Source organism: Bos indicus x Bos taurus, chromosome 14 (genome assembly GCF_003369695.1).
Source record: "Bos indicus x Bos taurus breed Angus x Brahman F1 hybrid chromosome 14, Bos_hybrid_MaternalHap_v2.0, whole genome shotgun sequence".
NCBI classification, from domain to species: domain Eukaryota; kingdom Metazoa; phylum Chordata; class Mammalia; order Artiodactyla; family Bovidae; genus Bos; species Bos indicus x Bos taurus.
In genome coordinates, this window is record NC_040089.1 from 74,917,817 (window position 1) to 74,941,104 (window position 23,288).

The following is a 23,288-nucleotide window of genomic DNA, read 5'->3' on the forward strand; positions in this document are numbered from 1 at the left end:
CCCTGGTGGCTCAGACGGTAAAGTGTCTGTCTACAATGCGGGAGACCCAGGTTCGATCCCTGGGTTGGGAAGATCCCCTGGAGAAGGAAATGGCAGTCCACTCCAGGACTATTGCACGGTAAATCCCATGGACAGAGGAGCCTGGTAGGCTACAGCCCATGGGGTCGTAAAGAGTCAGACACGACTGAGCGACTTCACTTTCACTTTAATACCATTTTTATATTAGTCTTTCAAGGTGTTCTGTTGCCTCCTACACAATGATCTGACTGTTAAACCTAGCATTCAGAGTTCTTCAAAACTTGATCTTAACGTTCTTTCCAGCATCGTCACTCATATATTTTTATATCAAGATCACGTTTAACCAGTTGGTGCATGAGTTCTGGTAAAGTCAAAACTGACATTTAAATTCCAGTTGTAACACTTAGTTTTCAGACCTGTGAATGTACTGGAGCTTCAATTTCTTGTTATATAAAATAGGGAACTTTTCACTCAAAAACCTGTAAAGTCTATTGATAATAATAAGAATAGTAGCATCAGCAGCAGCAGTAGCAGTAGTCAGAATAGGAATAATATTAGTAATATTAAAAGTAGTATAGTACTAGCTGATAACTATGTCTTTAAGAAGTATTTTATATACACTGCATTAGTTAACCCACCAACAGCCTTATAAATCAGTTATATTAGACCTACTTTATAAATAAAGAAATTGAATCACACAGAGTTATATAATTTACTAGACTTTTACAGACAATAGCTGGTAGCATTTTGAATCTGATCTGTCTTAAGTGACTTAAGTAAACCTAACTTCAAAACCACATCAGTATTGCTAATGTATTCATTTTTCTTGTGAGAATTTCCATAGTTTCTCAGATTCTGCGAAGAGTTTGTGAACCTCAAAAATCTCAGAATCATTGAGCTAAACCCTTGGTTCCTTAATTAAGAACAAGGGACTTTGGAGATTTATCTACGAGACTATGGTGTTTCATATTGTCTGGCCCACAGTAGAAAAATCAACTGTATGTAAGGATAAATTGTTTATCAATGATTCTATAAATACTTCTTTGCATATAGTGGATACTTAGTAATGATTAAAGAAATATGTCAAATAGCTGCAGATCTGGAAATAGCACATAATACTGGGATTATTATAATAGCCATACTAAGAATGGCTACTGAATGGATAGTACTTAAAGTTCACATACAGCGAAAGGATATATAATTAAGTTCCTGAGAAATGGCTTTGCATTTATTACACTATTGCTTTTGTTTCAGTTCAGTTCAGTCGCTCAGTCGTGTCTGACTCTTTGCAACCCCATGAATCACAACACGCCAGGCCTCCCTGTCCATCACCATTTCCCAGAGCTCACTCAGACTCACGTCCATCGAGTCAGTGATGCCATCCAGCCATCTCATCCTCTGTCATCCCCCTTTCCTCCGGCCCCCAATCCCTCCCAGCATCAGAGTCTTTTCCAATGAGTCAACCCTTTGCATGAGGTGGCCAAAGTACTGGAGTTTCAGCTTTAGCATCATTATTTCCAAAGAACACCTAGGGCTGATCTCCTTTAGAATGGACTGGTTGGATCTCCTTGCAGTCCAAGGGACTCTCAAGAGTCTTCTCCAACACCACAGTGCAAAAGCATCAATTCTTCAGCACTCAGCTTTCTTCACAGTCCAACTCTCGCATCCATACATGACCACTTTACAGAGAGAGGAAAGTAATCCTCCAGAATCATCTTGACCATTAAATTGATCGACCCAGGGGGAGAGTATAGCACATATAAACCACACATGAATAAATGACAAGGGGCATAAATGAGAATGTTTCTATACTCCTAACTAGGCTCAACAGGAGAGGGATAAAAACTTAATATGGTGCAATTAGCCATAACGAATCTTATTTCTTTAGAAGGGCTATATTAAACATTGTGAAAGTGAAAGTTGCTCAGTCGTGTCCAACTCTTTGGGACCCCATGGACTATACAGTCCATGGAATTCTCTAGGCCAGAATATTGGAGTGGGTAGCCTTTTTTTCTCCAGGGGATCTTCCCAACCCAGGGATAGAACTCAAGTCTCCCTCATTGCAGGCAGATTCTTTACCAGCTGAGCCACCAGGGAAGCCCTAAATGTTGTGAACACATCTCTAATTCACTAAAAAACAAATTTCATATTCAAACCAGAGCCTAAATGAATAAAACATTTGCCTTGGCCTTGATTATCCAAATATTATCCCAGGGTGTCCACTTTACCTAAGATATATTTAAATTATTTTAATTATATGATTTTTTTCTAAAGTCCTTTAATAAGAATCTATAAATATTTGGTGGTAGATATCTTTGGAAATACCTTTACTGATTTTTAGAAGACCTATTAGATGGCTATTTGTTTTTGTTATATTTTAATGGCCTGGTGTTTAATTATGCCTTGTTATTGTAAATCAGTGGCATGCCCCAAAGGAAACTGCATCCCAACAGGCAAACTCTGAAACATTCCCAGAAACTCTCCTCAGTATCTGGGGAAATGTTTTCAAATGTAATGTGAAAATGAAAATCCATGTACTTTACCCTTCTCCTAATTTTAGCAGTACTATTTCCTTTTCTTTTGAAAATATTTTCTTTGCTACAAGCCTTTTAGACTTAATTAAAAATTAGAAGCAATGAAAACGATTAAAACTTTTTGAGCAGCTGGAATTGTACTTAGGAAGTACATTTAAAAGTATTAACTCTGGCATTCATTTAGTGGAGAAAAGTAATAGAAATTATTGTTCCAGATGCTTAGAAAGAGTTCTTATGCAACAGCTATGCACTTTGAACAGGTAGCTTGATAGGGTAGACCTTGCCTCCTGGATGCAAACTCTGAAGTCTTGAGAAGATGTTTAGGGCTAAGGACAAAGTAAAGACATCCACTTCCTCAGCACACATTAATTTTTTGTTGTGGGCCTAGGCTGTTCAGTTCAGTTCAGTTGCTCAGTCATGTCTGACTCTTTGTGACCCCATGAATCGCAGCATGCCAGGCCTCCCTGTCCATCATCAACTCCTGGAGTTCACTCAAACTCACGTCCATCGAGTTGGTGATGCCATCCAGCCATCTCATCCTCTGTCGTCCCCTTCTCCTCTTGCCCCTAATCCCTCCCAGCATCAGAATCTTTTCCAGTGAGTCAACTCTTTGCATGAGGAGGCCAAAGTATTGGCGTTTCAGCTTCAGCATCAGTCCTTCCAATGAATATTCAGGACTGATCTCCTTTAGAATGGACTGATTGGATCTCCTTGCAGTCCAAGGGATTCTCAGGAGTCTTCTCCAACACCACAGTTCAAAAGCATCAATTCTTCGGTGCTCAGCCTTCTTCACAGTCCAACTCTCACATCCATACATGACTACTGGAAAAACCATAGCCTTGACTAGACGGACCTTTGTTGGCAAAGTAATGTCTCTGCTTTTGAATATACTATCTAGGTTGGTCATAACTTCGCTTCCAAGGAATAAGCATCTTTTCATTTCATGGCTGCAATCACCATCTACAGTGATTTTGGAGCCCAGAAAAATAAAGTCTGACACTGTTTCCACTGTTTGCCCATCTATTTCCCATGAATTGATGGGACCAGATGCCATGATCTTAGTTTTCTGAATGTGAGCTTTAAGCCAACTTTTTCACTCTCCTCTTTCATTTTCATCAAGAGGGTTTTTAGTTCCTCTTCACTTTCTCCCATAAGGGTGGTGTCATCTGCATATTGAGGTTATTGATATTTCTCCCGGCAATCTTAATTCCAGTTTGTGCTTCTTCCAGCCCAGTGTTTCTCATGATGTACTCTGCATAGAAGTTAAATAAGCAGGGTGACAATATACAGCCTTGATGTACTCCTTTTCCTATTTGGAACCAGTCTGTTGTTCCATGTCCAGTTCTAACTGTTGCTTCCTGACCTGCATACAGGTTTCTCAAGAGGCAGGACAGGTGGTCTGGTATTCCCATCTCTTTCAGAATTTTCCACAGTTTATTGTGATCCACACAGTCAAAGGCTTTGGCATAGTCAATAAAGAAGAAATCGATGTTTTTCTGGAACTCTTCCTTTTTCCATGATCCAGCAGATGTTGGCAATTTGATCTCTGGTTCCTCTACCTTTTCTAAAACCAGCTTGAACATCTGGTATTAAGAGGTGGCAAGAATACACAGAAGAACTGTACAAAAAAGATCTTCATGACCAAGATAATCACGATGGTGTAATCATTCACCTAGAGCCAGACATCCTGGAATGGGAAGTCAAGTGGGCCTTAGAAAGCATCATTATGAACAAAGCTAGTGGAGGTGATGGACTTCCAGTTGAGCTCTTCAAATCCTGAAAGATGATGCTGTGAAAGTGCTGCACTTAATATGCCAGCAAATTTGGAAAACTCAGCAGTGGCCACAGGACTGGAAAAGGTCAGTTTTCATTCCAATCCCAAAGAAAGGTAATGCCAAAGAATGCTCCAGCTACTGCACAATTGCACTCATCTCACATGCTAGTAAAGTAATGCTCAAAATTCTCCAAGCCAGGCTTCAGTAATACGTGAACCATGAAATTCCAGATGTTCAAGCTGGTTTTAGAAAAGGCAGAGGAACTGGAGATCAAACTGCCAATATGCGCTTGGAATATGGAATGAAGCAGGGCAAAGGCTAATAGAGTTTTACCAAGAAAACGCAATGGTCATAGCAAACACCCTCTTCCAACAACACAAGAGAAGACTCTACACATGGACATCACCAGATGGTCAACACTGAAATCAGATTGATTATATTCTTTGCAGCCAAAGATGGAGAAGCTCTATACAGTCAGCAAAAACAAGGCCGTAAGCTGACTGTGGCTCAGATCATGAACTCCTTATTGCCAAATTCATACTTAAATTGGAGAAAGTAGGGAAAACCACTAGACTCTTCAGGTATGGCCTAAATCAAATCCCTTATGATTATACAGTGGAAGTGAGAAATTGATTTAAGGGAATAGGTCTGATAGATAGAGTGCCTGATTAACTATGGATGAAGGTTAGTGACATTGTACAGGGCCTAGACTGTAAGGGGGCTTAACTCAGTTCCTGCCAGTTATTAGGTAACTTTGGCCAAGTCATGCCATCTACAAAAGTCTTCATTTCCTGATCTGGAAAATAGTGATAATAACAAAATTTAACTAATATGGTGAGACATACTACACGTGAATATTAACTGATATTCTTTGTGTTGCTTTTTAAACACTTTACGAGAACTTTTTGTTTCCTTTAATTCTAGTCTGGAGATGTCATTAATAATACTATACACTTTAACAGAACAAAACACTTCAAAGGTTTGAGCATATGTGAAAGAAAATTAGAGTTGTCATTAAACAAAACGGTCAAATTTGCATGGCACACAGGTAAATGCTATTCAAAATTGTAACTTCATTGCCTCATATTAACTCATGTATGATAATAACTAATAAATGATTGTAATAATAAGCTTTTTTCATAGTCTTAACTATGACTTGGTTGAGAGAAAGCATCCAGAGAAGGTGCCAAGGAGTCATTCGGTAGCTTGAGAACCTTGGGGAATGAGGGAAATGTTGAGACCAGGAACAGCAGGCAGAAAGAAGGCAACGGAAGTGCACCAGACCCTTGAGGAAGTGGAGGCTTAATAAGAGTGAAGTGGAAATAAGGGACATGTGAAAATCTTACCCGAAATCAGCTCCTATCCCGTCCTACTTTGCAGAGCTCAGTAGGGATCTGACTCGTGCAGAGGTGGGCGGCCATGAGGGAGGGTGGGGCCAGCTCTCCCGTGTGGAGAGCCTGACCGAGCCAGTAGCGCAGCCTCAAAAGCGTTATTGGCAGAGGGAGTGAGAACGTTCAGTCATGAGGTTTCGGTGACAAATTCAGTGACATACTTCTAGTTCATAATAAGTGGTCAACACATAGCATTTTATTCTTGTTATTTTTTCACATGTCTCCCAGACTTTTCTGGCTCTTCAGTAGGGACCCCAGGTTTTACCGGCTAGCAAGAAAGAGGCCCTCATAGCTCAGTTGGGAAAGAGTCTGCCTGTGGTGCAGGAGACCCGGGTTCAATTCCTGAGTGGGGAAGTTCCCTTGGAGAAGGAAATGGGAGAATCCCACGGACAGAGGAGCCTGGTGGGCTACAGTCCCGGGGGATCTCAAGAGTCAGACATGAGTTAGCGACTAAACCACCACCAAGAAACAGGCCCTCTCTTTCAGTGAGACGCCAAGAGAATAGAAATAAAGGGGCAACCAAAGTATCAGGTCTTATATATTTGACAAAAACATATGAGGCAGCAAAATAGCTGATATTTTTATCTGTGAAAGTTTGCAGTCACAGACTTTTCTCAAATTTAGTTAGAATTATCACCAAACCTTTCGGTTTATGTAGAGATAATTGGACTGGACAATATTCAAGACACCTTTTTATATATATATATCAGGATTATTGTACAAATAATCGGATGCTTCAGAGTAGCTTCTTTTTCTACCCAATTTTTTTTAAGCTTATCTTTCCTATCTCCTAATCCTAACCACATAGTGAGGAATTAGAGTGCATAAATGTCCCATATTACTTATCTGTTACTGCATAAAAAGTAAATCACCCCAAACCTTAGCAACTTAACACACTTATTATCTCACACAGTTCAGTGGAGCAGGGGCAGGTAAAGTATCCAAGAGCAGTTTAGCTGGGGGTTTTGATTCCAGGTATATGCGAATGTGTAGTGAAATTATTGGTTGTGGCTGCAGTTATCTGAAGAGGCTGTAAAATCTACTTCCAAGCTTAGTCCTGGAGCTCTTTGGTAGGAGGCTCTGTTTCTCCACATGTACCCTCTGCATAGAGAGCTGTTTATAGGACATGGGAACTAATTCTCCAGAGAGAAATAAAGAAGAAGGAAGTCCTAATGAATATTATGACCTAACCTTGGCAATCGCATACCATCACTTCTACCATATTCTACTCCAGCAAGTACATATAATGAAACACCAGGAGGTAGAAGTCATTTGGGCCACCTTGGAGATTTGACTCTCACATAGTTCTTTAGCTTCTCAACTGGCAAAACCAGTGTGTGGATAGTTTGAAAGGACAGAAGTTTAAGAAGGCCCATCCTATTTATCTATTAGGCACTGAGGTAACTACCACTAATCAGAGATTTCATGATGATTTCTGAGTTTTGTTTCTAGACATGGACTTGAGTATTTTAAATTACATATTTAAATAAAAATTATTAACTTTCTCAAATATGTTCCCAGTCATTTTACCTACAAGTAAATATTAAGTATTTCCATGCTTCAGAAGCTGTCAGGGAAATTATGGTATGTGTTACAATCAAGTTATGTGCAAAAGGCCAAGGATACACAGAGACAGAGAAACTAAATTTACCTGGGGAGGTGGACAAAGCTTCACAGAAGAGGCGTTTCTGAATTTTGTTTTGAAGGGTTAAAAAATTTTGTAAGACTGACAGAGGTAAACAAAAAGATATTAGAAAAACAAATCCAGACCTTCAGAAAGTTTCAGAAGACAACATACAGAATGATACTGCATTTATAAAACTATAATTTGTTTAAAGACACATATTTGATTAAGCAGGAGATTGAGAAATTTAAAATTCAAGTTAGTGATTGCCTCTGGAGGGACCAGGACAGTCAAATATAAGGGCAAAAACAGATTGATTTAGTGATGCTAATGTTTTAATACTTTTATAGGATTATGAATGTCATGATTACATATAACATTTTTTACATATGAAATATTGTATAGTCATTTTTGATATTCAAGGTATGCTGTTAGCAGAAGGAGTTGCATATGGAAATGAATGGAGGGTTGAAAAAGTTCAGAATGAAATATAAAGATGTAATTATGACAAGGAAATTTTAAATAATGCATTATATTTAATAATATACAGTTCAGTGTCCTGAAATTATATTGGAGTATACAAAGTGAAGATGATCAGGGATTCAATTGAAAACAACACACTCAAATCTCAAAATCTTACAAAAGAAGCAAGTACTATTTCTGTATTAAGAGCCATTTAGCTGATTTCGCCTGCATGTTGATAAGATCAAGGCATATTGCAGTTGAGAATCTTGAATCGTGTAAATTAATGATAAGTTACAGAAGCAGTTATTATTTTCATCATTAGGCAAAAAGTCTGGTGCATTTTAATTGTCTAAAATTCATCATGGGCCAAAAACTTTTGTTCTAAGTAGAATTCAAACTACAGACTGGTACTTTACTTAACAACTTACCCTTTTAAACTGTTATGAATCTTCAGTAAGTTTTAATTATATTATTGCCAGTCATCTGAAGGATGGTAATTACTTGGAGCGTTTAGCCAGTATTTCTGATTAAAAGTACTGTGGCAAAGTCAATAGGTCATGGGTTCATGTCCTAAGCCTATTAATTTTCTTCTAAAGCCTTACTTTATTTCTTAAACAAGGAATGACTCCACTGTTAGGAAAGATGCTTAGAAGAAATTAGATTAATCTGAAGTGAACAGATATATGAAATATGATTTTTGCTGTTATCACCTTGTCTTACTTTTTGTGGTTTTTTTCTTCATTTCTCTTACTAGCTGAAAGGAAAAAAAAAAAAGTGAATAAAACACTGTTGTCCTGTGAGAGATTTGAAGTACTTGTTAATTCATCAAGGTCCAATAGTTTGATACCTGGCTAACAGTGATATTTCGGAGAAGACAATGGCACCGCACTCCAGGACTCTTGCCTGGAAAATCCCATGGATGGAGGAGCCTGGTGGGCTGCAGTCCATGGGGTCGCTGAGGGTCGGACACGACCAGTGACTTCACTTTCACTTTCACTTTCATGCATTGGAGAAGGAAATGCAACCCACTCCAGTGTTCTTGTCTGGAGAATCCAGGGATTGGGGAGCCTGGTGGGCTGCTGTCTCTGGGATCGCACAGAGTCGGACAGGACTGAAGTGACTTAGCAGCAGCAGCAGCAGCAGCAGTGATACTTACCTGACCAAGAGTGAAGGAATGAATTCCTATTTGCTTACCTAAGAACAAAGTTCAGGTTACATTTTTCCTAGGGAAGGGGACATAATACACAGGAGGAAGGTTATGAAGGTTGGATTTATTTCCTTTTGAAGAATAAAGACAAGACATAATCCCTGTAAGATCACATTGGGACTTTCTGACAAAGAAGTTGTATCTGTTTTGATAAAAGAAGGGCAGGAGAGTCTAAGCGCATTTTCCAAACCAGTGCTATCATCTTGCCAAGCTTGGATGTCACCATAGCATCTTGGGAACCTTGACTGCACACCTTTGTGTCTTCTGCCCCTGGTTACACAGCCTTGTTTTGCCGGTCCATTGCAGGCTTTATGGATTGCTGTTTTGTCATTAGGTCTGGTTTTGATAAAAATTTCTCTCACTTTTAGCGCACTGATAGCACATTCCAGCCAAATTTACATGTATTTTGTAAGCATGAGTATGCCCACACCCTAAGCATACACCTGTCCTACCACTTTGCAACTTCTTTGCAGTTGTCGTAGTTCTTGTTCAGTTGTGAAGTCGTATCTGACTCTTTGTGAACCTGTACTGCTTCTCATCCTGTTTGTCTCGCTGTTAACCCTATGCATGCTGTTCTTTGAGCCCAGAGTAGGCAAGGTGTGAGCGAAGAGGCTGGTAGAAGATATGAGAAGCTGTAGGAACTATAGACACATTTCTTCTCTCCTGGCTGGCACAGCCGCCATAGCAGCAGCCACAACATAACCATAACCAAGCCATAATGGAGCCATAACATAACCTCATATAGCATAACCATATTGCTGCTCCAATGTAGTCCCAGTGCAGCAGCAGCCAGGGCTTTCATGGTGAAGCTGTTTTCATACAGGAGTATTGCACAAAGCAGCCCATGACGAAGCAAGTACTTGTGCTGTGCACACGCAGTGCTATAAGCAATCTTAGCTGTTACATAGTCATTATTTACAAAATGTGGGGTGAGAGAGCCTCAAAACACCATTTTGGCTAATTTGTTCTCTCCCCATCGACCCCACGGACTACAGCACGCCAGGCCTCCCTGTCTCTCACCATCTCCCAGAGTTCACCCAAGTTCATGTGCACTGAATCAGTGATGCTGTCCAACCGTCTCATCCTCTGCCACCTTCTTCTCCTCCTGCCTTCAGTCTTTCCCAGCATCAGGGTCTTTTCCAATGAGTTGGCTCTTCCCATCAGATCAAATCATTGGAGCTTCAGCTTCAGCATCAGTCCTTCCAATGAGTATTAAGGGTTGCTGTCACTTAGGATTAACTGGTTTGTTCTCCCTGTTGTCCAAGGGACTCTCAAGAATCTTATGCAACACCATAGTTCAAAAGCATCAATTCTTCAGCACTCAACCTTCTTTTTGGTCCAACTCTCACATCTATACATGACTATTGGAAAGACTTTGACTATATGGACCTTTGTCACCAAAGTGATGTCTTTGCTTTTCAATACGCTGTCATAGCCTTCCTTCCAAGAAGCAAGTGTCTTCTAATTTCATGGTTGCAGTTACCATCCATATTGATTTTTGAGCCCCAGAAGAGAAAATTTGTCACTGCTTCCACTTTTCCACCCCTCTATTTGCCAAGAAGTGATGGTTTCAGATGTCATGATCTTAGTTTTTATAACAATGAGTTTTAAACCAGCTTTTTTGCTTTCCTCCTTCACCCTCATCAAGAGGCTCTTTAGTTCCTCTTTGCTTTCTGCCATTAGAGTGGTATCATGTACATATTTGAGGTTGTTTTTATTTCTCCCAGCAATCTTGACTCCAGCTTGTAACTAATCCAACCCAGCATTTCACATGATGTACTCTGCATATAAGTTAAATAAACAGGGTGACAGTATACAGCCTTGACATACTCCTTTCCCAATTTTGAACCAGTCAGTTGTTCCATGTAAGGTTCTAACTGTTGCATCTTGGCCTGCCTACAAGTTTCTCAGGAGATGGGTAGGGTGGTCTGGTATTCCCATCTCTTTCAGAATTTTCACAGTTTTTTGTGATCCACACAGTCAAAGCCTTCCACATAGTCAATGAATCAGAAGCAGATGTTTTTCTGGAATTCTCTTGCTCTCTCTATGTTCCAAAGAATGTTGGCAATTTGAGCTCTGGTTCCTCTGCCTTTTCTAAACCTAGCTTGTACATCTGGAAGTTCTCAATTCAAGTACTGCTGAAGCCTAACTTGAAGGATTTTGAGCATACCCTTACTAGCATGGGAAGTGAACACAATTGTAGAGTAGTTTGAACATTCTTAAGCCTTACCCTTCTTTGGAATTGAGACAAAAACTGACCTTTTCCAGTCCTGTGGCCACTGCTGGGTTTTCCACACTTGCAGACATATCCAGTGCAGCACTTTGGCAACGTTATCTTTTAGTATTTTCAATAGCTCAGCTGGAATTCCATCACCTGTACTAGCTTTATTGGTAGTAATGCTTCCTGCTGCTGCTGCTGCAGCTAAGTCACGTCAGTCGTGTCCAACTCTGTGCAACCCCAGAGATGGCAGCCCACCAGGCTCCCCCGTCCCTGGGATTCTCCAGGCAAGAACACTGGAGTGGGTTGCCATTTCCTTCTCCAATGCATGAAAGTGAAAAGTAAAAGTGAAGTCACTCAGTCATGTCCGACTCTTAGCGACCCCATGAACTGCAGCCTACCAGGCTCCTCCGTCCATGGGATTTTCCAGGCAAGCGCACTGGAGTGGGGTGCCAGTGCCTTCTCTGGTAATGCTTCCTAAGACCCTTTAATGTATTTTCTGGGCATGAGTATACCCAGATGCTGAGCATACACCTGTCCTACCACTTTGCACCTTATTTGTGGTTGCAGTATCTCATCAATATTAGATTTGTATCTTAATGAATGTATCTCTGATATAAAATCACAAAGGTGCTCATTCCGGAGTTGGTGTTAGACGTCTGACATGTAAAATAACTGTGATTCATTTCTCCCTACTTCCTCCCACCTGTGAGTGTTCTCTGAGACACAATCTGAAGCCTTCTCCATATATTGCATACTCATAAACACTCCCGTGGTTCCTACGTCTCTAATTAAATGACTCCTTTCTTCTTTCTGTTATCTCTGCCTATGACTAGCACATGCTTGCTGGATGATCCATAAGAGCATGTTTCATTCTATTTTTTTTTTAATTTTTAACTCAAAATGTAATCTTTCAAAGTCCTGTTTTCCAGTAAATCTGACCTCCTGTGCCTTTTGATTTTCCACTGTCCAAACACTGTGAACATCCCACTCTCAGTCCTTAGTCCCTCCAATCATTGTAATTCCTCCTCTAAAATATTTTACAAAAGCAAACTTGTTCTGCACTCTCCAATTTCCTATAGACCATAGTCTTTTTCGTTACTTCAGACACAACTATCTTCTGGCACTTTTGAGCAACTCAGTGACATTTATTGAGTGCTGGCGTATTTTAGTCCCACTGTCTGATGCCATATAAGAGTAGTGGTCTCCTCAGTTTTCTCTTACCTCATTTCATTCTCTTTCCACCCATGATAGTCTGAAAAAAAACTGGGAAGTGGGCAGACAGAAAAAGGTTGTTAAAGGAGGACAAACTTTCAGTTATAAGATGAATAATTCCTAAGGATCTAATGTATAGCATGGTGACTATAGTTGATGACACTGAATTTTATCACTGCAATTTGATAGAGTTCTCACGGCAAAGAAAGAAAGCTGGTAATGGATGTGTTATTAACTCATTGAGGAGAATCCTTTCGCAATGTAAACATATCTCAAACTACCACAATGTGCAGTTTAAATATTTTGCAATTTTGTCAATTGTACTTCAATAAATTTTGTGGGAGGAAGAAAAATATCTGAACTATATTTAGATGGAAATGACATTCTGTTCTTTACTATTCACATTCTAATTAGTCCTCCACTTCCTACGAACTCATTCACTCATTCAGCTCATTTAATGATTGAAAGTGAAAGTGAAGTCGCTCAGTCGTGTCTGACTCTTTGCGACCCCATGGACTGTAGCCTACCAGGCTCCTCCCTGCATGGGATTCTCCAGGCAAGAATACTGGAGTGGGTTGCCATTTCCTTCTCCAGGGGATCTTCCTGACCCAGGGATCGAACCCAGGTCTCCTGCATTCAAGGAAGACGCAGGCAGACGCTTTAACCTCTGAGCCACTAGGGAAGCGTCTGCCTGCATCTGCATGGCATGTGGGAGACCTGGGTTCGATCCCTGGGTCGGGGACATCCCCTGGAGAAGGAAATGGCAACCCACTCCAGTACTCTTGCCTGGAGAATCCCATGGACAGAGGAGCCTGGTGGGCTGCAGTCCCCAGCGTCGCAAAGAGTCGGACACAACTGAGTGACTTCATTTAATGATTAATCATCTGCTAGATGTCAGACAATGTCTTTGAACTGAAGGTGTGAAGATACATGATGCACAAGTTCAGTCTTTAAAGAGTTCAAAATTCATTGGGAAGACCTGCTCAGAGATGATGACAATAAAATGCTACTGACTTTTATGATAAGGTGATGCACAATGGGTTATGGGAGCAAAAAGAGAGCACGTGGTAATTGTACCCCTTTGGGGAAGGACATCATAGAGAAGGTAACATTTGAGCACTCACACCAAGTCAACTTGATATGCATCCAACACACCAAGAGGGCTTCCCTTGTGGCTCAGTTGGTAAGAGAATCCACATGCAATGCAGGAAACCTGAGTTCAATTCCTGGGTTGGGAAGATCCCCTGGAGGAGGGAAAGGCTACCCAATCCAGTCTGGCCTGGAGAATTCCATGGACTGTATAGTCCACGGGGTCACAAAGAGTCGGACACGACTGAGAGGCTTTCACTTCACTTAACTTTAACACACCAAGCAAAGGAAGGTGTGTTTCAATTCTAGGAGGAAGACAGTTCATGCATTTACCTTCAGGGCTGAGCAAGCACATACTTACATAACTAGAAAGAGGGTATCAGAAGGAAAAGAAATAGGAAATAATGTTGTAAAGGAGGAGAAAGGAATATGGATAAAAGATCTTGGCTATCTTGCTGAAGAATGTGGAAGTATCTTGTAGGCAGAGGAAAAATATCAAAAACTGAAGCAAAAGTGGGTGCAGGAAGCTGTCCTTTCTCCCATTATACATTTTCCTGCTGTATACCCCCTGGAATTTCACTCCCTGCTTTGTCCATGTTATTTAATTCCTTTAAATGTATTCTTAAAGTAATAGTGATCTCTTTTGTTTGATACCTTGGGATCATGAGGCTTATTTTCAGGCCCTCTCCTCCCATTTTCATCTGTTACCACAGGAAGCACAGGCCAGCCCTTACCCCTGGGACTCTCATTCTCTTACAATTTTGTACATTGCCATTTCTGCCTTCATTTCCTTCCTTCTCTCTGCTGAAGCTGTTCACTCCAGAGATGTTCAAAGTCCATTGTCAGCAAAACCTCTTTAATAGCAATCAACTTATTTTGAAAATGTTCCCTTTAGATTCTTTCGGTAACTAAACTTAGTCTCTCCATTGCTTCAAAATGCTAGCTGTTTTCTCCCCCACATTCCTTCTACTGCAGGACGTGAGCTATGATACATGCCCTCTTATATTTTCTTTTCTTTTTAATGCCATTTCAAGATCATGCTCCCAGTCTCCTCCATAGAAATGTCAAGCTGTGACTGATTTTGTTGGACTGTTCCGTCCATGTCTCCCTTGCTGTAGTCATCTACCAGCAGCCACATTGTTCTCCTGAATCCTTGACGACTTTATCTCCCAGTTTGACCCTAATCCCTTTGACATCACTTCATTTTTAATTGGAGGATAATTACAAGGCTGTGTTGGCTTCTGCCCTACAACAGAGCAAATTGGTCATGATTATATTCCAGCCCCCTTGGTCATCATAGAGTGCTAGGCTGGGCTCCCTGTGTTATACAGCAGCTTCTTGCTAGTTATCTATTTTATACATGACAGTGTATATATGTCAATGCTACTTTCTCAATTTGTCCTACTCTTTCCTTCCCCTGCTAAATACATTTATTTTAATTCTTGGTGATCTCAATGGTCATATAGAAAAATTTTTCCAGTGTTCAGCCCTCTAAGTTATTGGATCTCCCATCCAATGACTTTGTATTCCACTCTAACTCAGAGACTCACTCCCATAGGTATATCCTTGACCTCGCTCTTACAAATCTCAATTTCTGATATCTATTATGACTGCCACAGAGTATCTCTCCAGCTCACTCTTACTAGCCTCATGACACCAAATATCCTTTCACAACATCATTTAAGAGATGATCTTAATCTTATCACCATATCTTGCTATAATCCTTCATCCCATAATGTAATCACTTCCTTCCTTACATGAGATAAATACCCTGGCAAGTCAAAAATCAATCCCTTATTTATTTGAATCTCTAAAAATTTTCCATGGCCATTTTCAACACTCAAAGAATGAGCTCCTGGTAAGGTGCTCACCTCCACCAAACAAAAAAAGCAAGGCAACAAATGATAAGTTTCCTAGTGTTTTGTCCATTGAATGGTATCTTCATTCTTTTAAGTTGCTGGTGTCAAAAGACATGGTGTTATCTTTGACTTTTTTTTTTTTTTCTCACACCTTGCATTTTGTCTTTTAAGAAGCTATGTGATTCTTGTTTCAAAATGTATCAAAAATTTTACTGCTTCTGTATACCTTCATTATACCCGCTTTGGGCCAGGTCACTAGTATCTTTGCCTGAATTATTACACTAACATCAGAGATTTAATCATGCTGAGCCCCTTGCCCACTGCATTTGATTATCATAAGTAGTTTCCAGAATGATCTTGTCAAAATTAAGTCAGATTATGTCCCTCCTCAGCTCAAAACCTTTCAATGATCCCCACTGCAGTCAGGCTAGAAAGCAAAACCATTACTGTTCTCTAAAATTCCCTGTATATTCTAGGCTCCATTTCCTCTCTGACTTTATTCTTTGTCTGCCTTATTATTTATCGGTATCATTTTCCACTATGTAACATCCTGTTTATTTTACTTTTCTATCATGTTCCTCTCTGGTCTCCCCCATTAGAATGTAATGTTATGAGGACAGAAATCCACCTATGTCTTACTACATGAACTTGCAAATTGTATTTCATGTCTCCAAGCTTTGTTTTCTCATTTTTTAAGTGGACATGATTATAGTGACTGGAGAACTGGGGGAATTAAGTGAGAGAATACAGGTCAAAAGGCCCAGTGCAGAGTTAGTAAACTTAATAAAGGTAGTCAACATTTTTATTACAGATAATACATATTATATTATTTTTCTTTTAACTTCTGTTTCTTTTTAAGCCTCTCTAATTTGTTCCCCACTGATATTTAAACAGATATTCTCTGAAACTCAGGTAAGCCCCAGATATGTTTGAACGGCTCCTTTCTGTGTGCAGTCAGCCCCACGGTTTCACCCCTTCCCTCTGACAGACTACTCCAGAAAGGAAGTCAAAAAAGTACTGGTTATGCACCCAGTTTTCATGTTTAAAAAAATAGCCCTCTGCAGGTAATCACCACAGTGATTACATTGTAAAAGTGGTTGGAAAGGAATGTTCCTTAAAGTGAGACTCAGGAAGTCCACTGAATTCTTTAGCATTTGTAACAAGTCAACCACCTAAAACTGCATTTTACGTTCAGTCATGTTAAATTTATCACTTAGAAACATAACGCTTGGAAGAATAACAGCCCCAATTCATTGATACTCATGAGGTTCAATTAAATTTTTGGAATGAACAAATATCCATGAAGGACTGGCTCTGTTCTCAGGCGCTGACTTATGATGATCCGAGAGTGGACAGCATGTAGAGGCCATCCGCAGGGGTCTGATTACACAAAGTCAAATTAACTGTCTCTGAGAGTTCTACGATAAATATATTTTGTTCAGATCATGCATTAATTGATTAGAATTTGTATTTGCAGAGCTAAGACTAGATTTCTAGTTTTTATGACTGCTACCCTATGACTTTTATTTTACACTCCTATTTTCCTATATTCTAAGCTGGTAAGAAAGATAACCATATTCTAGGAATTATAATAACCTGAGTTCTAGTCACAGCTATGTAAATACAAAGATTTACTATTGTTGACAAAATTTGTCACCCCCTATGCCTTAATCTACTCATTTGTGTAAAAGTAGGGATTGTACCTTGTATTTTTTGCAGAATTATTGTTAGAATTATGTCCAATATGAAGATCACATAAGTGAGATATAGTATATTGCATGTTTTCTAGGATATTTCAACAGCAGTAGTAGCAATTTCTGGTGCTACTGTTCTCTCTTCAACTTTTGTTCTTTATTCCTCTTTAAGTTTCTAAATTTTTGTGACTTCACTATCAACCCTCACCCTCACTATCAACCCTCACCACCAACCCTGCCCCTTCTTTTAAAAATAACATGTTTGATTTTACCCAAAGGTAATCCAATGATAAAAATCATACTGATCGTTGAACTAAAGAGTTCCTCTTATTTTCCTTGGGTAAAATTTTGGTAATACCAATTGTCCTTGTCAATTCTATACTTGAATATTAGTTATAATGATGCCTTTTCTTCTCATTTGCATAGGAAATGACTTATTTCTTGTGGCAGTTCATGAACTGGGACATGCTCTGGGGCTGGAACATTCCAATGACCCTACTGCCATCATGGCCCCTTTTTACCAGTACATGGAGACCGACAACTTCAAATTGCCCAGTGATGACTTACAGGGCATCCAGAAGATATACGGTAGGTCACCACTGATTCTGTTTGATTAACTCTGTAGTGAAGTATAGAATTCCTGTGTTGTCTTTTTTGAGATAGATGCTCTAAGTGTTGTATTAGAGAGAAAAATATTGAATGAAAATCTGATCTATTGGCAAAAGTCTTCTATCAGTCAAGTTTAGTTGGCACCAATCGCAGATATCTTAATGTGCAGATTATGGGAAAGCTTAGGCACTGATAAACTTTCCTTACTGAGTTAATTAAAACCTGAAATTATAGTAAAGATCTGATAAACTTTAGTATTTAAAATTCAGGTAAAATATAATAAATTAATATAACCAATAAACACAGTGAGTTAGAAGACTTTGCTAGAAGAGACTGAGACTTTGATAAAAGCTGACAGATTGATTCTCACTGATATTTGATGTTAGATCCTAACAAACCACTTCTGAAAATGCTGAAAATAATCTTGTGTAATGGATGTAACAGAATAAACTCAAAAGCATGTAGTTATTGACTAAGAGTAAAAAATAACAAATGGCTAAGTTTACTAACACATCAGTTCAGTTCAGTTGCTCAGTCATGTCCGACTCTTTGCGACCCCATGAATCGCAACACGCCAGGCCTCCCTGTCCATCACCAACTCCCAGAGTTTACTCAAACTCATGTCCATCGAGTCAGTGATGCCATCCAGCCATCTCATCCTCTGTCATCCCCTTCTCCTCCTGCCCCCAATTCCTCCCAGCATCAGAGTCTTTTCCAATGAGTCAACTCTTTACATGAGATGGCCAAAGTACTGGAGTTTCAGTGTCAGCATCAGTCCTTCCAATGAACACCCAGGCCTGATCTCCTTTAGGATGGACTGGCTGGACCTCCTTGCAGTCCAAGGACCCTCAAGAGTCTTCTTCACACATAATTCAAAATAAATGTACAGTAGAGTAAAATTGTTTTAATTTATGGGATTCAGTCAATGAATGAAAATTAAGACAAAAGGGAGAGAGACTATTACACATATTTAAATCCTAACTCCCTCAACATGGCCATTGACTTTTATAAAGACATGTATTTCACACAAAAATTTAACTGTTAAGAACTTGACATTTATAATTTACATGTAGAGAATATGCTTTAGTAAATTAATAAAATGAAGCTTTCATTTTACAATACAAAGGTAAATGTGTGCTGTACGTATATTAATATTCAGTATTCAGAAACTATAATTTACATTTTTCAAGTATCATAGTTTAAATTCACTAATTTGTTTTTCATTTATTAGTTTTTCAACTTCAAAGTGGTGAGAATTCTCTCAGGGTTAAAATAAGTTTTGGGGGAAAAAAAGGTCAATTTTTGTTACTGCTCTTTTTTGGGGTGCTACTGAGAAAACAGAACTGTCTGGGACTCAAAACTAAATGGCTTATATGTTGAATGAGCTAGCCTCTGCCTATGTGGGTGTCATCAGACATTCTGCTGAAGTAGTTAACTGAAAGGAGGCTCTTTCTCATGACCTCATGAGTTAGTAGTCTAGACTGAAGGTCTGCAAAAGAGTATTCTTTCCATATCTAAATATTAAGTGTGAACAGCTCTGTATTTCTCTTTTAAAACATAAATCCCCTGAGGAATGATGCTTTACATCTGTAGCAGATTACATGTGTAAACTTTGGCTTGATTTAGAAACCCCCTTTTAGAAATACTTCTTCACATTAATATTTTACCTTGTAGTGTTTTAATCAATAGGCGTTTTAGATTTAGTATTCAAATGAAACACTAGTCTAGCAATTTGTCAAAACATTTCATTAGAAAAAAATAATGAAAGTCAAGAAAAGGTTATAAAATACAGTTAGGTACATAGGATAGAATAAACTTTGATTTGTTAATGTTTAGAAATATTTGCACAGAATCATCTTTCAAAATCTAGGATTGACTTTAGTAGCGTTTACATGCAGGGTTCCAGTATTCATTTTAATTTATTTATTATTAATATACCACCTACTTCCAAAAGAGATTTCAAAGCAGCATATCCAATAAGGACTGTGGTGAAGCTATTAAAAAAAAATCATTAAAAATTAACAAAGAAGGCCTAGTTACTTGGATCTAGAATTCAGCATGATAAAGACAGTCTCTGATGGACTTGGCAATGGTTTGTTGAGTAAAATGGTTTGTTATTTCAGTAAATATACAATCTTAAAGGCCTCTTAGCTCACTTAGTCAAACCCTTCACTGATGAGTGACTGTCCTCTGGAGCATGTTTTCTAGCACCCTTCCAATTTTAACTGAGCCAAGTGCTGTCCTCATATTTTCAAAAGGTCCGCCTGACAAGATTCCTCCACCAACAAGACCTCTACCAACGGTGCCCCCACACCGCTCTGTTCCTCCCGCTGACCCAAGGAAAAACGACCGGCCCAAACCTCCGCGGCCTCCCACGGGCAGACCTTCGTATCCTGGAGCCAAACCCAACATCTGCGATGGGAACTTTAACACTCTAGCTATTCTTCGCCGTGAGATGTTTGTTTTCAAGGTAGGAAGCTGTGACTTTTTTTTTTTTTTAACGGTAGATTAAGTGTCTACAGTGTCGCTTTAGAAAACAAGTTCTCGTTCATTCTAACACCACCTTCCCAGGCCTTTCACAGTTAGAAGGTTCAAAGAAAGTATCTTGAAAAGAAATGCACAAATGGGCTTAAATGTCTAGCAGAAGATTCTCGTAACATTCTATTTGGGGAATGCATTTATGTCAGCAAAAGCTAAAATGCTTAGAAATGTGAGGCTAAAAAATGCTGCATGTTATGAACAGATAAAAAAAACCGTAATTTCAGTCATGAATAGGAACTAATAGAGATGATTTGCTTGGGAGCTTAGCCACTTCCAGGCGCGCGGCCGCTACTCTATCTTTGGTTTGCACATCTTTCTGAGATCCTTATAATTTCACTTGACAATTACAACACTGCTTTTTTTAAGAGGAGTATTGATCATTTCATTTTGCTCAGGGTCTACTAGTAGCCATTTAAGTTAAATCTCTTTGAGATGGTCATTTTGATTTTACATATATATGTTGTGTGTTTTTTTTTTTAAGTCAAGCATTTATAGGCATAAAAATCCAATGTCAAAAATTAACGTGAACCTAATTTACATTATTTTTTAAATGTTATAAACTAAAACTAATTTTATATTTTGCTAAATGTGCATTTCAGTGACATTGAATTCTCCAACAATAACCCTGAAAAACAATGTATCAAAGTAAATTACATAATACTAAAAAGTGAATGTAGTATAATACTGAAAAATACTTTTTCCTCAATGTTTGTAAACCATTCTGAAAGATTAATGAAAAATGTAAGTTTTATGTTGGCATCAGTATATTCAAATAGCTACATATTACCAATACCATTCATTTAAAAATAAAATAATGTGCTCTTTTTTTTAGTAGGTATGAATCAATAAATAATGAAATGTTGTCCTACTTACACAGAATATCCTATCTACCAGAGGCCATACTTTAAAATATATATATTTCATATAATTTTAATAGGCAAAGTACTTTATTTCCTTTATTTGAAACTAAGGTTTGGATTTGCTATAAGATGCTCAAAAGCATCATAATTTCCAGAAAAAAAAATCAATGCTTTTGTTCAAATACATGAATATATTTTTGAATTTTATAAATGCCCTACAATGCTCAGTTAGATATCTCTTACTTAATTTAAGTAGGATAATAAATTTAGATTCAAGGAGTAAAGTAAAAAAGCTTACTCATTACTCATTGTGGCTAAGCCCACAACAACTAGTTGAAATGAACAGAAAATGCAATAATTTTCTTATTTTACAAGATACCAGATGACAACTGAAAGATTCTGATTTCACTGCTTTGGCTGAATTTCCACATCCAAGTGTTATTCCTTGATATCATGGTGATATCACCGAAATGTCATCTTTATCTGAGAATATGATATGAAATTGACTCTGAGTACATTCATTTCATTCTTCTTATCTGTCTAATTATATTGCCAGTCTCAGAAGGGACGGGTCTCTCCATGTCTAATGATTATTTTTACCAACCTTATGCTCTGCACACTGTGAGAGCTTAGTGAGTGCTCTTGAATAACCACTGGTTCTTGGCATCAGGAATGAGTTGAAAGTACATAGGCCAACTCTCAAATAAAATGCAGTGGCCACTATTTTCAATGTCAAAGCAAGTGTGTGTGTGTGTGTGTGTGTGTATATATATATATATATATATAGTGAGGGCTGCTTCTCTAAACTCTCATGGTACCTAGGATCCTTAATCAAAACTCTCTGCTGGACAGAGTTTCTAAACTGTCTGAATTCAGTTTCTTTCACCAGGCCCTGCTCTACTTCTAAGAATAAATTCTGTAGAAGATATCTTGTTTATAATTTTCATGCTCGTCTCCTATTGCCTATGATGAATATGTATGCCCAGGGTAGTTTACTAGGGACCAGGGCTTCCCTGACAGCTCAGCTGGTAAAGAATCTGCTTACAATGCAGGAGGTCCCACTTCGATTCCTGGGTCAGGAAGATCCCCTGGAGAAGGGATAGGCTACCAACTCCAGTATTCTTGGGCTTCCCTGAGGGCTCAGTTGGTAAAGGAATCTTCCTGCAATGTGGGAGACCTGGGTTTGATCCCTGGGTTGGGAAGATCCCTTGGAGGAGGAGGGCATGGCAACCCACCCCAGTACTCTTACCTGGAGAATCCCCATGGACAGAGGAGCCTGGCAGTCTACAGTCCATGGGGTTGGAAAGAGTCGGGCATGACTGAACAACACACAGGATTTATAAATAGAAGGTAACACCCCTGACTTTATGGAGCTCATACTCCAGGAGTGAAGATAAACATTAACCTAGGTACTTTTAAGATACAAGAGGAAAAGACATGAAGCAAAAGTACTGAAGTCTAGTTGAGTATATAAAACACACCTGACTGAGAAAAGGCTTATGCCAGATTTTGAGAGAGACACTTCCTAGGCACAGTAAAGCAATTGATATTTGACATACTAAAAGGTTGATGTACTGCGGCGGAGAAGATAGATAGATATCATAACTCTAGTACAAAGTGATAAATGTTGTAAATCAGAAATAGACGAAAATTTGATCACAGGGAAGAGAATATGATTGAGTGATACCTGCTCTTAGTTAATAACTATGTGCAGTGGGTAACTAATAGGTGCCTGAATATAAGCTAGGCACTTTATGTTGATAATCTCCGTGTGTGTTCTTAGTTGCTCAGTCTTATCCAACTCTTTGTGACCCCGTGGACTGCAGCCCACCAGGCTCCTCTGTCCATGGCGATTCTCCAGGCAAGAATACTAGAGTGGGTTGTCATGTCCTTCTGCAGGGGATCTTCCCAACCCACGGATCAAACCCAGGTCTCCCACATTGCAGGCAGATTCTTTACCAACTGAGCCACCAGGGAAGCCTGCTGCTGCTAAGTCACTTCAGTCATGTCTGACTCTGTGTAACCCCACAGACGGCAGCCCACCAGGCTCCCCCGTCCCTGGGATTCTCCAGGCAAGAACACTGGAGTGGGTTGCCATTTCCTTCTCCAATAGGGAAGCCTAATAACCTCTAAACTTTATAATAACACAGCAAGATGGAAAGTATTCTCTCTTTTACAAATCAGAAAAC

General features: G+C 39.1%; 1 protein-coding gene across 1 annotated transcript in view; it reads left to right on the forward strand.

Moving 5' to 3' along the window:
- The window catches only part of MMP16 (matrix metallopeptidase 16), a 395,065-nt gene that overhangs the window by 276,180 nt on the left and 95,597 nt on the right, over positions 1-23,288 (forward strand). Inside the window, exons 5-6 of the mRNA XM_027561607.1 lie at positions 17,516-17,677; positions 19,957-20,168. Coding sequence (XP_027417408.1) covers positions 17,516-17,677; positions 19,957-20,168 — 374 coding nt within the window. The remainder of the gene's footprint in view (positions 1-17,515; positions 17,678-19,956; positions 20,169-23,288) is intronic.